The 13,991-nt window shown below is 53.7% G+C and overlaps 1 protein-coding gene across 2 annotated transcripts; it reads right to left on the bottom strand.

The window, feature by feature from the left end:
• Window positions 1-5,788: 5,788 nt before the first annotated feature.
• Window positions 5,789-13,977, bottom strand: RPL35 (ribosomal protein L35). 2 transcript variants are annotated; one of them, XM_067040747.1, is made up of 4 exons: window positions 13,922-13,977; window positions 9,906-10,042; window positions 8,622-8,703; window positions 5,789-5,970 (listed from the first exon to the last, which is right to left on the bottom strand). In XM_067040747.1, exons 1-4 carry the CDS (start codon window positions 13,925-13,927, stop codon window positions 5,821-5,823), a joined length of 375 nt encoding a protein of 124 aa, XP_066896848.1. In that variant the 5' UTR covers window positions 13,928-13,977; the 3' UTR covers window positions 5,789-5,820. The 2 variants fall into 2 exon arrangements, with proteins under 2 accessions (XP_066896848.1, XP_058929165.1); XM_059073182.2 differs by lacking the exon at window positions 13,922-13,977 and adding an exon at window positions 10,517-10,592.
• Window positions 13,978-13,991: the final 14 nt, after the last annotated feature.

Below are 13,991 nucleotides of genomic sequence, written 5' to 3'. Positions count from 1 at the left end.
GCTGCAGGGCGCCTAAGCAGACAGAAGGGGGAGAGCGCCTGGGGAGCCAGCTATGGGGGAGCCGTGTTCAGGACCCATGTCTGGAGCTGGGGGGATGGAGGGCCATATAGGCCCAGATGGGTCTCTGGGGAGCCAATTCAGTGACCTGGGCCCTTTGGGGGTTAGAATGGGGGTGGGGCAGCCTCAAAGCCGCCATTGTCGCCCCCTCGCCTGCCTGTCTAGGACCTAAAATAGAGCAGGAGAACGGCAGATCTCCGTGAGAAACATTTCTGGTAAAGAGGTCTGGGAGGAGGAGTGTGAATCACCACTGGGAACACCTGAGTTTGAAGCTCCCAAAGCCCAGCTGTCCCAGCCCCATCCCCAGGGAGCCTGGAATCCACTGGCAAGTGGGGGAGTGGGGTACCTCAGTCCTACTCCTGTCCAATTGTGGGGAGGGGACTGCGTTCTGGCCCCAGCTCTGCCACGGAGATGCTGGATGACTGGGCCAAATCTGCCCCCTCAGGGCCTGTTTCCCAGACTTCATCTGCTGTGAGACCCCTGGAATTCACGGCAGGTGGTCCTGATATAGGCCTCAGGGCCTCAGGGTCAGACAGACATGGGATGAGGTCCCAATTCTTTTCCTATTGGCTGAGTGACCTTGAGCAAGTCCCCTGACCTCCTGGAGCCTCAGTTTCCTCATCTGAAAAATGGACATTGAAACCAAGTCCTGTTTTTTCTGGGTTTCACCTGAACTATCCAACAAGGATCTTGACAGCTCCTGGGGCCTCCCTCTATGTCCTCCAATGGCACACTCTGTGCTGCCAGGAATGTTAACAGTGACCTCACTTTTTAATGTCCTGTGCTTTGCATACTGCCTCTGGCTCTCCACATCCTGGAGGGCTGATATGAATATCGTTTCCAGCCCTCCCCATGGGAGATCTTCAGCCTCAGTACTGTCCACTCCTGGAGGAAAGGGGTCTTGGATCCCGACTGGGCCCTCATGGGCACCTACGTTGTGTCATGCCTGGAACCCTGGGGAGCAGGGATGAGCCTCCCCTTTGTGCAGATGGGGAAACACGATCGTCTCAAACTGTGCACCGGTTCGGTGCAGCTGCAGAGGCAGGCGCGGTTGCGTGGGGCTGGCGTGCCCTCTAGCGGCCATCGTGCGCCACATTCCGCTCCGCGGCCAGAGCTGCCCGAGGTCCCACCGGCAGCCGTCGACTGGCAGGGAAATCCCTTCTTGGAGCCATCCGCGGTCCAGTCTGCTGCTGCCCCACCTGCCCCGGGCTGACAACAGTCTCTCCCAGGCTCTCTCCTCTCATGGTTTCCCAGAGACCCCACAGCGGCTGCGCATCCCGCCCCGACTGCCACGGAGACCGCTTATACACAGTTTCCCCCTTCCCCTCCACCTTGTCCTAAGTAGGGCCGGCAGGTCCGACCAGCGCCCGCCTAGAAGGGAGCCCGCCGGGGCGGGCGGCTACGGGCCCATGAACAGCAGGGGCCCAGGGACGCTGGCCGTGGAGAGTGAAATTCTTCGGCCAGTACCGCGGGGAGGTGAGGCCCTGTAGATCTCTGCCCAGATCTTAGGCTTCTTGGCTTTAGAGTGGTTTCTGGTTCTGTGTAGTGGGAGCCTGAGTGTTCTCTGGGCTCCAGTTGCAGAATGAGCTCTAGAATTCTAAGCACTGGTTCCACAGGGGGCTCAAACTCCTGGCTGATTCCAGTGCTCTTTGGACTCTGGCTTAAGAGGGAACTCAGGGCTTACAGTAGATTTTGAACTAGTTCTGGACTTCAGCTCTAGAATGGGCTCTTGGCTTCTAGAGAAGGCTCCAGTCTCTGGCTTCAGTGAGGGCTCGCTCTGAACTTCAGGTTCTGGTCTTTTTTTTTTTTTTTCTTTTAATTTTTGGCTGTGTTGGGTCTTTGTTGTTGCGCACGGGTTTTCTTTAGTTGCGTCGAGTGGGTGCTATTCTTTGTGGCGATGTGCGGGCTTCTCATTGCGGTGGCTTCTCTTGTTGTGGAGCACGGGCTCTAGGTGTGCAGGCTCCAGTAGCTGTGGCACGTGGGCTCTAAAGCGCAGGCTCAGTAGTTGTGGTGCACGGGCTTAGTTGCTCCGTGGCATGTAGGATCTTCCCAGAGCAGGGCTCGAACCCGTGTGCCCTGCATTGGCAGGTGGATTCTTAACCACTGCGCCACCAGGGAAGCCCCAGGCTCTGCTGGTCTTACAGCACAGCAGAGACGGCTCCAAGCTCTTGGCTCTCCTGCAGGGTGGTTCCTGAGTTTTGGTTGTTGAGAGAGGCCTGAAGTCAAAGCTCAAACCCCAGGCTCCTGGGGCAGTATTTATGGCTGGCCCAGGAGTCTGGGGTTAGGGATGAGTAGAAAGATGTTTCTTGCCCCAGGACAGGACTTTTGTGCTCTCCTTGCAGGTCAACTCTTCTGCCTTCTCTCCTGATGGCCAGAAGCTGCTCACAGCCTCTGAGGACGGTTGTGTATATGGATGGGAGACCCAGAGTGGGCAGCTGCTGTGGAGACACAGGTGGGGCTCTTCACCCCAGATGGGGAGACTGAGGCCTATGGTCCTGTTGTGGCTTCCTACAGAGCCTACCACAACGACCTCTGACATCTGAGCTGAGCATCAATGCAAAACAGCCAGGGCAGGGCAGGGCAGAGCAGGGCAGGGGTAGGAGGGCAAGGAGACAGGACCTGGTCCCTGGGTTCCTGAGCCTCTGACTCTGACAGACCTGGCCTCAAATCCTACAGCTTAAAAAAAAAAAAAAAAAAACTTAAAAAAATCTACATAATACCCTATTAACCATTTTAAAGTGTACAGTTTCATTCACACTGTTGTGCACCTAGCTTCCAGAACTCTCTTCATATCTTGCAAAACTGAAACTCTATACCCATTAAACTCCCCATTCCTCCCTTTTCCCAGCCCCTGACAACCACTGTCCTGCCTTCTGTCTCCAATTTAACTAAGTACAATACCTAGTATAAGTGGAATCATACACTATTTCTTTTGGTGACTGATTTCACTTAGCATACTGTCCTTCAGGTTCATCTATGTTAACCCACTTTTTTGACTGTGATTGAACTCAAGTCATGTCACCTTCTCTGCACCTCTTGTTTCCTCTTCAGAATGGGGATAATAGTTGCTACCCTATAGGATGAGATAATGCAAGCAAAATGCCTGGCACCCAGTAACAACCCAGTAGACGTAACTTATGATTATTAAGGCAAGAAAAAACAAATCTGGTAATTATAGAGCAGATTGATTCATGTTGTAATAGGGAAAGTCCAGGGGCTGGGGAACTCAAAGAGGGTAACGAAGCTACGCTGGGCTGTCAAGGAGTTTCCGGGAGGTGCTTGCATTTGATTTGGGTATTGATCTTCCAAATAGGCAAACTGAGTTGGGCATTCCAGACCAAGGCATAGAAGCCCAGGAATTTTCCACGTGGCTGGAGGGTGAGGGTTAGAAGGAAGTGAGAGGGGAGATAGGCAAGGAGACTGAAGAAATTAGCAGGGGTTGGACTGCAAGGGCCAGAGGTGGAGTGCAGTGCCCCGTTCCTTGACCACAACCACCCACCCAGGCCCCGTGAGGTTCTGCTGCTTCTCCCCCATCTGCCTGTGGGATATAGAAGCCAAGTGTCTGCAGGTCCTACAGGGTGAGTGGGCTGGGTGGGACTGGGAGCCAAGCAGCCAGGCCTGGGTTCCCTTTCGGACCCTGCTGTGTCCTGTGCCACCTCACCCCTGCCTCGCCGCCTGGCCGGTGCCTGCAGGTCACCAGCGGAGTGTGGAGACCATCAGCTTCAGCCCTGACTCAAACCAACTAGCACCAGGCAGCTGGGACAAGAGGGTGATGCTCTGGGAGGCGGAGGTAGGTGGAGGGGCAGCCAGTGAGGCCTGGAATCCAGGGATGCACACCATCCACAGTGGCCACACTTTCCAACTGGGAAAGGCTGTTCGTCTTCCCCACACCCGGCATCCCATCCCCTTGAATCTGGCTGCAGCTACCTCCCCAGGTCCCCTCCCACCACCCTCGTGCCTCCAGACCTCTGCCATGAGGTTCCCCCTGCCTGTACTACCCTCCTCTCCTGCCAAGGCCCGGGAAGCCTCCCCTAACCCCTATGCTGCATCACACTACCCAGGCAGCCCCACAAGGAGGGCCTGGGTCTGACCCACCTGTGGCAGAGAACCTGGCACGCAGCCTCTGGGCTCTTTCCTCCAGTCAGGCCAGATGCTGCGCCACTTGGTGGGACACGGAGACTGTCCCAAGCAGTGACTTCGCACCCAGCTCAGACTGCTTGGTGAGCCACACCTCTGCCCAGGCCCGTCAGTGGCCTAACCGTGGTTAGAATTCTACACCTTGACAGTGACTTGGCTCTTCCGAGCCTGTCCCCTCCTCTGTAAGATGGGGATTCAGCAGGGCTTGGTGAGATGTTGCCTGCTTTCTGTGAGCCTAGCCAGTCGAGGAACTGGGAGGTGCCATGCTCATGGCGGCTGTCTGCAGGCCACCGGCTCTTAGGATTCCACCATCTGCATGTGGGACCTTCGGGCAGGGACCCCACTGATCTTGCACCAGGAGCTGGAGGGCCACAATGGCAACATCAGCTGCCTGCGCTACTTGGCATCTGGCCTATTGGTGGGCTGGGCTGCCTAGGTTCCGGGGTGGCCCCTTGCTGACTACAACTCTTTTTGAGGGTCACAAGCCATTTTGGGGATAGAGTATGCAGGCCCCAAACCTTTATGCTTAGAGCTGTCTGCTGTCCAGCTCCTGGGACAAAGACTATCCACATCTGGAAGCCCGCCTGTCCAGCTCAAGGGCCACATCACCTGGGTGAAGAGCAGAGCTTTCTCCCCTGAGGAGCTGCAGCTGGCCACCACTGGCTACTCCCACATGGTAACCCTACCCCATCAGGCCTTCCTTCCTGCAAACTCCTACCCCACATCCTCCCTACCGGAGCCCTCAGCACCCCATGTCCAGAAATGTCCACATCTCTATCTGCCCTAAATAGGAGGCTACCAAGGGCAGGACCCAGGTGCCAACCACTTCCTTACCGAATGCCTGGCACTAAGGTCTGCACTGGCCCAAATGTTAGTGGCACTGACATTACTATGACTCAGCTTCAGGGGAAAGGAAAGTATTGCACTGAATTTCTGCATCAGCTATTATGCAGCCCTTGTTAAACACACCTCACAGGCAACAAAACCCAGATCAAGAAGTTAACATGTTGGCTAAGACTCACCCCAAGGTGATTTTGTCAAAGACTTGCCAGACTTGCCAATGAGACTTCCCTACCCTCTAGCTTGTTTTGATTTCCAGGTCAAAGTCTGGGACTGCAATACAGGAAAGTGTATTGAGACCCTGAAGGTAAGGTCTGTGGCTACAGCAAACAAGGGTGCAGAGGAAGGCCTGCTAGGGGAGGCCCGCACCCCCCAAGCCCCATACCATGCTTTTCGCAGGGAGTCCTGGATGTGGCCTATGCCTGTGCCTTTATCCCAGGTGGGAAACTCTTAGTGTCTGGAGCTGCTGCTTAGGGAAAATGACAAGTTCACTGCAAGTCACCCAGAGCTGCTCAAACAGTACTTCACTACCTATGGCTCTCAAGACCTTCCACCCCTGCTTCTCCCTGCCCAGGGGGCACAGGACCAAAGTAACCATAAGAAAGTGCCCAATAGGCCCCTGTGGCCAGGGCCGCCAACTGCAGCAGGCCAGCCTGCTGGGATCCATCGGACACCCGATAACCATAACCAGGGCCGCACCAGCCCATCTCTCCAGCACTTAGTCGAAACCCCTATAAACACAAAGCAACACCAGCCCGTTTATTTGTTTTATTGACAGCTGGATGCTCAGGCCTTGACCGCGTACTTCCGGAGTGGGTACAGCCGCTCCTTCCGCTGCTGTTTCTTGGTCTTCAGGTTCTCTTCGTGTTTGTTGAGCCGGCGGCGCATGGCACGCGTTTTCTTGGGCCTCAGATCCAGGGGCTTGTACTTCTTGCCCTGGGTGAGGGGGAGCAGGGGAACATGAGGAGCAGGGCCTGGGAGCTACTGTGGTAGCTAAGGAAGCCACGGAGTCGGAACTGAGATGCTGGGACGTGCCTGGGGAGATGGTAGCGTGAGGAGTTGTATGACACCCAGCCCAGGAGGGGACTGGAGACTGAAGTGTTACCAGACCATACTTTGCTTCCTAGCTCTTTAATTCCCCCAAGTTCAAGGTTGGGAAGGACTGTCCTCATTTGCTTTAAGTATATTGATTTGCTGGGCTAGGAAGTAATTTTGCCCAAATCTCAGCGAAGCTGTAGTGGAACTTGGGGCGCACACCCAAGTCAACCCACTCCCTACTTGGTGCTCTTTCCACCAGATTGCCAGCCGTGGAGTCAATGTCACGCCCCAACCCAGCAAGGGATGTTTGGTACCCACCAAGTCCTGGGGGCATTTCCTGTTATCCTGGCTTAAATTGTGTGTGTGTGTATGGGAGGGTGAGATGTGCAGCTTAAGCTGGTGCTCAATTTATCTGAAGGACCTGCCAGATACCTGTGGTTACATTCCCACCAAACACATGCATCTCAGAGGGAAGATCTGGCTTGGCCAAGACCATCCTGCTATGAGGGGCAAAGCCCCCCTTCCTGACTTGGCTCCCGCTCTCAGACCTTTATCAAGGCACTGTCTCTCCATCTCCGTTACCACTGCTTCCCGAACCACTTCCTCCTCAGTGAGGTCTAGGCTAAGGCAGCTCTCATGGTCCCCTTTGTTCTGCAAAGGTCCCCTGGGGCCTCTTCAGTTTGAGGCCCTGTGCTGGGTGCTGGCTTAGCTACAAATGAGACCTGCTCCCTGCTCAAGGAGCTCCCAGCGCAGCGGAAAACGGAAACAAGTGGTGCATCAGTGTGGAGGAGGAAAGAGATTAAGGAAGGTTTCACCTAAATGACTGACAACAGCCTTGAAAGCAACGGGCACGTCAACTGAAAGAGAAACCAGAGTGGGCACAAAAGCCCTCAAGAGTGACAACTCAGGCTGGGAGCTGCCAACAGCCTGGAGGGGTAGGCACATGGCAGGCGTATGTGAGCTAAGCGGGGTTCGGGTCATGAACAGCCTCAGTGCAGAGAACTGCAGGGAAAAAGCTAAGCAAGAGATGAGGGCAAGCTCCGGGGGGGACCTGGAAGCATGAATGTCTGTCCACCCACATCTCTCTTATCAGTTGCTACAGGTCAGGGCTTCATCTGTTTCCAATTTGCCAAGCACCCTAGAGCTCTGCTGTCCAAGAGTGGCCACTAGCCACACACACTGTTTACATCCTTCAGTCACTGTGGCCACACAAGCGCTTGATAGGCATGCATGGCCACAGGTTACTGTATCGAACATCAACATCTCTCATACAGAGACCTTACCTCTATCTCCAGGAGTCCTGCCGGGCTATTTGGGGGAGTATACTCACTGGATGGTCACGAAGGCAATTTTTCCAGGCCACAACTCTACACAGTCCCCTCAGAGCCTGATGAAAGCTCCAGACCCAATTCTCAGAAATACATTCCCGCACACAAATGCACACACGTCCAGGGGTGGCAGCAAACCCCTCCCCCCCATGCTGTTGTTCCCTGGGCAGCTAGCCCCAGCACACCTCGATGCCTTTTTTTTTTTTTGCGGTACGCGTGCCTCTCACTGTTGTGGGCTCTCCCGTTGCGGAGCACAGGCTCAGCGGCCATGGCTCACGGGCCCAGCTGCTCCACGGCATGTGGGGCATGTGGGATTCTTCCCGGACCAGGGCACGAACTTGTGCCCCATGATGATTTTTTTGATGTGTCAAACCCTCCAGTCATTCAAACACTAATTTGGGTATTGATATGAAGCCATTCTGCAGATGCTATCAAAGCCCCTAATCAGTCAGCTTTAATCAAGAGATTATCCAGAGTAATCTGGGTGGGCCTGACCCAATCAATTGAAAGGCCTTAAAGGCAGGGCTGTGGCTTTCCCCAAGAAATCCACCTGAGGGTAGCAGCTTCAACCAAACCTTGAGCTCCAGCTTGCTCACGGATCCTCTCTTCCGGACAAGTGTGCCCCCCACCATCAAACAAGCCATTTCCTTGTAATAAACCAAATGTGTGCATACACAGTATATAAAACCTCCTACTGGTTCCACTTCACAGCTTGAACCCTGACAACACTAATTTTAGGCACAAGACCAGAAAATGATTGTAAAAATTCTAGGCTGAGTGAGGGGCAGGCACCTGTAGAAAATCTCCAGGTAGCACTCAATCCACCCTTACCAAGACATGGTTTGGAACCTAGGCCCAATCCACTTACTGTAGGTGGCGCTGGGCAACTTAACCTCTCTAAGCGTTGAGGTCCTCATTTGAAAAATGAGGATACCAGATGCTTGGCAGTGACTGACAGTGCTAGCAAGACCATTAAAACATTTAAACAAAACTCAGCTGGTGAGGTTTTATTCAAAACCCATCTCCAGCCAGACTCCCACATCTTTGATTTCTTGACAACTGCAGTCCCGAGGAAATGCAGTCTGCATACCATATGCTAGTAAGAGGCGAACACATCCACAAGCTGAGAAGTCTCTAGAAAGCCCAGTCCCAAGTACCCCAGCAGGAGAAGCTCACCATACTGCCCCTCTAGCCAAGCACCACCCTCCCTTAGCCACTAACCTTATAGAATTTCCTGAGGTTCTCTTTCTGAGTCTGGTTAATGACGGTGAGTACACGGGCGATGGATTTGCGAACAACTCGGCTACAAAACAGAGACATCGATAAAGATGGGGAAGACACTCGGCTACAAAACAGAGACATCGATAAAGATGGGGAAGACACACAGCACTCCCCAAAGTATCTATTTCAGGGCCTGACCGAGATGTCTTAAGGCAGGGGCACTCCCCATCAGCTCACCCACATTCACCCAGGAGGTACCTAACCCAGCCCAGGAGGAAGGTGTTCTGGAGGGAAGAGAGACAACAGATGAGTATCCCAGGAGTGAGGACATGGAACGGCTGGCACATCCAGTGGTTTCGAAGAGTTGTGAAGTATTCACTGAGGAGGCTTAATGAGGAGAGGTGAAGGGCAGATCAGGAAAGATCTCTCATCCCAGGCCATATATCCTGAGGGATATGAAGACGACCTAACCAATGCCGATCTGAATGAGCTGACTGGAGGGAATCATGCCACAAGCTGGGCAACCAAGTTAAGCTTAGGGAGTCACAGGAGGGGCCACTGGGGAAGGGACAAGGCTGAAGACAGGAACAGGATGGGGATAAGTGAATGTGCAGTCGTGTTGAATATGAGGGCTGCTTAGTAAATGACTGATAAACACAGTCTTGAGGATTCAGCATGCACCACCACAGGAAAATTATTGGGTGCCCATTATATAAAAGAGGAAAGAAAAACCTGGGTGGTGAGCCAATCTACCCACCAAGTAGGATGTGGCAGAAGCGGAATTTATGCCCAGGTTGACTAACTCCAAATCCATGCTCCTTTCACAAATCTTGATTCTTGCTCTACGTACATCAGTAAGTTACACAACTCAAGTAAGGGGTGCAAGGGATCCCTCAACCAAGTGAGGGAGGATGAGGAAAAAAATCCAAGTGCTGGTGGGAGGTACGAGAAAGGGGTCAATGAGACATTAGAAGGTACCATCAAAATGAGTCTTCAGGGACACCCAGTTCTTTCTCCAGGCAGAGAAGTTGAAGGAGGTTACTCCAGGCAAAAGGACCACAGGTCAAAGGCAGGTAAAGGCAGCAGGTCACCACGCACCTGGGCGTGAGCAAGGGGAGCCTAGAGAGGCTGGCAAGGAAGGGCACGACATTCCGACCCACGGATGCATGCAATGGGCACTTAAACGGACACCTCCTTAAGCCAACTTCGAAAATCCACAAATGTTCCCGACGCGTATGTATCCCCCACGCCCAGAGGGCCGTAGTCTGGCCTCCCGTCACTTACATCTTGGAGAGTTTGGACGCCGCGCCACCTGTTACTTTAGCCACGCGTAGCTGGGACAGCTCCACTTTCAGGTCCTCCAGCTGTTTCAGCAGCTCCTCCTTCTTCTTGCCGCGAAGGTCTCGAGCCTTAATCTTGGCCTGAGCGAAAGAAAGGGTCTGGGTCAAACACCCGGCGGGGCGGTCTCCCCCTCGGCCACTTACCGAGACTTCCACCAGCCATCGTCCCCTCCACCTGCGTCGTAATCAGCCCCTGGAGGGCGCGCGCCTCGCCCTCGGCCAGGAACGCGCTGGAGGCCCAGCACTACCGTGCCTTGGGCAGGGCAACCCAGACCGCAGCAGGCGCGCTCTCGCCCTGGCCTGCTGCGAGGCTGCGCCACTACCCCCATTCCGCAGAGGGAAAGACGGAAGCCCCGGCAGCGCGCGCGCACACCTCTCCTGGTCTAGGCCTGCGTGAGGAGAAAGCGAGAGGCCGCCTGGGGCGGCGCTAGGCCATTCCGCAGGGCCTCCCACAGGCCGGGTTGGTAGATGGGCTCTCAGGATTCGCCACGCGCCCCCCACCCCAGCCCCTGAGCCCCACAGCGCGCAGATGGCGCCCGATTGCCCTGCACTCACCATGACCGTAGAGTCAGCCTCCGCCGCCTTCTCGGAGGGAAAGAGGAAGAGGCGGGGCTGACCTCCACAACTACAGCCGGGTGGCGGAGGGCGTGGCCAATAACGCTGGCAGGGAAGCCCTGGCTCCGCCCCTGCCGCCCCACCCCCGCGCGAGGAAAGCTGTGGTCCGGCCCGCCGAGCCCCGCCCCGAGGAGCCGGAGACCTGCCCAGCAGTGCCCGAGTCTTCCCGCGCGCTGGAGAATACTTCGGTTAGGTGTATTGCCCAGAGCAGCGCTGTGGGGAAATCGAGGCCTGGGGTGGCGGCAGTTTACTGGACTAGTAAGGACTCGGATTTATCCATTCATTTATTCGTTCATTCATTCATTCATTTGGTAAACCTTTGCAGGTCGCCCAGTCTGTGCTACTCCGAGCTGGGCACCGGTGTTCCGGGGGTACAGGGGATGAAGGTTGAGGGTTTTCAAAGATGAATTAACATGGCCTCTGCCTTGGAGGAATTTAAAGTCCAAGGTGGGCGGGGAAGGGCGGGGTCAGGCAACTATAACCCAACTGCATAAAAATTCTAGTGGAGACAGTATGCGTTAGGGGAAAGGGCATTCATGGCCTTTTCTTAGTGAACCTGACCCGGTTTCAAATTCTTCTGTTGCCTGGTGCTAGCTGACTCTCCCCAAATCCCTTTCCCTCCCTGAGTATTAGTTTTCTCACCTGTGATATGGGGTATTTATAAGGATCAGGAAGATAACGTAAAACTCTTAGCACAAGAACTGATGAAGGACTTCCCTGGCGGTCCAGTGGTTAAGACTCTGAAGTTCCAATGTAGGGGGCAGAGGTTCCATCCCTGGTCGGGGAACTAAGATCCCACATGCCGTGGGGCACGGCCAACAAAACAAAACACCTGATACATAACAAGCGCTCAAAGTATCATCACCATCAATATTCCCAGTTGAATGAACACCTGAAGTGGCCTGAAAGTTAAAGGGGGGATTTCACAAGGGGAAGTGCTCAGGATTTCTGACTGGACGGTTGCATTGTTGCCCCAACCAGCAAGCATGAATCTGTGCTCTAGTGTCACTCCATTGCCCTTAAAAAAGGCACACCCACACGTTAGAGCTCTAGTTAAAGCCAGGTTGGCCCCTTGCTGCTGTCACGTGTCTCCTCCAGGAAGCCTTCTCCCATCCCTTTATGGGTTTCCATTAATGGATCGTAGCCTTGGACTGAATTGGGACACAGACCCCCACCCCTTGTGTGCGGAGCTTTCTGGCCAATCCTCTTTAGCCCCAAACATACTGAATTAAAATAAATTTATGTGTCTATTTCCACAGCCAGCCTGTAAGTTCCCCAGGGGTCAGAACCATGGCTGACACCTGATTTGGTTTTTCTCATCTCCAGGCCCAGCATATGGATGCTTGCTGGATGAATTGAATTAATGAGCTTTGCCCAAGATCACAGGGAGGCATGCTTCCAGGAAGTGGAGGGAGGTGGGGAAGAGAGAGCAGAGGACATTCTTGGCATGGATTAGTCTTAAATGTAAGTTGAATGGTGCACAAGGACTTGACTGTCATATTTTCCAAATGCTTATAGTTCTATTAAAGGTAATGATTGTGTACATCTTTTCTGAACTTGGAGTCACCTATGACTACCCTGTTTCTCTTACATGCCACATCCAACCCACTCCCAAATTCTGCAGCTTCTTTCTTCAAAATACCCAACCTCTTCCCACCACTGTTACTGGCACCTGCCTGGCCTGAGCTGCCATTGCCTGTCACCTGGACCACTGATGTCACTTCTTAAATCACTACTTTGGCTCAGGCTCCCATGTGTTCTCAATACACATTTGAGGGACCCTTTTCAAGTCAGATCATGTCACTGCTCTGCCCAGTATTTCCAGGGCTGTCCTGAGTTAAGACCACATCCTTTACTCAGCCTACAAAGCTCTACAGCACCAGCCCCTCCCCACCACCTCCATTCCATCTCATTTCTTCTCACTCTTCTGCTCCAGTATGGCCCTACTGTTTCTGGAATACACCAAGCCTGCCCTGTCTTTGAGCCTTTGCTTGGCTCCCTCCTTCACTTCCTGCAGGTCCTTAATCAGAATCACCTCCTCGGGGACACTTCTCTTGACCACTTTATCTGAGGTACTCTCAGAAACTGCATGTTTTTTTTTTTTTCTCCTCAGAACAGTCATCCCTGACATAGTGTGAATTTTTAATTCTGCCCCTTTGACTGGAATGGAGATCCATGGTCATAAACAGTGACCATTATTTCATTCACCAGTTTATTTGGGGGCTATTTCCTTACTTGTAAAATGAGCATTTTGGTTTAAAATTCCTTCTGATCAGGATGTTCTGGGGATACGAATTTCTGTTGTCTTGTGGCCTCCCTAGGTCACACAGATTTCTTCCAAGGTATGGAGCTGATAGGCAGGTCTTCCAGGACCTCTGATACTTTTATTTACCACCTGTTTCCCACTGTAGGAGTCTATCTTTAGCACCCAAGATTAGATTAGGTAGCATCCTAGTCTGACAATATTTTTTTGATCTGTAGACACAGTTCAATGGGAAGTATTCGAAGCAATGAAAACGAGTCACCTCTCATTAACTTCTACTGGTCTTTACTAAAAGGAAAACTATTATATGAAAACAAAGAGCCAATGTAGTCTCAGGCTAAGTCTCATTGAAAGAACCCCTCAAGCAACAGCCCAGGCACCTAATCTTGGCACTACAATGGTGTCCTTGACTCTGCCCAATCTCTCCCCATCTCAGACTCCGGGGGTTCGCTTCCTACCAGGATATTCCTCTCCAGCCAGGCAAGATACCTCACACCCCCAGGACCTCGCCCTTCCTGCCAGGATGGCGGCCTCAGGGTCATCCCCCTATCCCCGCCCCCTACACACCGGGTCAAAGGTGACTGCTACACACGAAGGGCCGCCGCCCTCTCAAACCCAAATGTCTTGTCAGCACCCTGGATACACTTTAAACGTCTTTAAAGTCTCCCAGCCCATTAACAATACGGTCACTACAACAATAAGGCAGACGCAACCTCCAATGAGCTCAGTGTGGTGGCGTCCAAAGCTCCTAAAATCCGAGACTTAGTTTCTCCCACCCCACGTCACTCCCCGGGGCATAAGAACTACTACTCATCCCCCAGGTCTCAGCTCGAAGGCTTCTTCTCTAAGAAGCCTGCCCGGCACTCGACAGGCCGAGCCGGGCGCCTTCTCCTCGGGGCCCCGTGCCCCCTCGGTATGGTTAGAGATGACACCCGGAGTCGGCAAGTGTGCGCGACCCGGTCCCCTCCAGGGCCAGGGGCTCCTCGGGTGCAGGAGTGAAGCCGAAGTGCGCAGTTATGGCGTCCACGTGCTGGGCCTGCGCGCGGGATTGAGCGCCTGCTCCTCAGACGGGAAGACTTTACCTCCATGAAGACAGTACTCCCCAGTAGTTCCACAGTCCTCTTTCCCGGCGCTTCCCAACGTGCCCCTCCC

This window comes from Kogia breviceps, chromosome 8 (assembly GCF_026419965.1).
Source record: "Kogia breviceps isolate mKogBre1 chromosome 8, mKogBre1 haplotype 1, whole genome shotgun sequence".
NCBI classification, from domain to species: Eukaryota; Metazoa; Chordata; class Mammalia; order Artiodactyla; family Physeteridae; genus Kogia; species Kogia breviceps.
The sequence above is the reverse complement of the archived record's forward strand: the minus strand, read 5'-3'. Positions and strand labels throughout refer to the sequence as shown.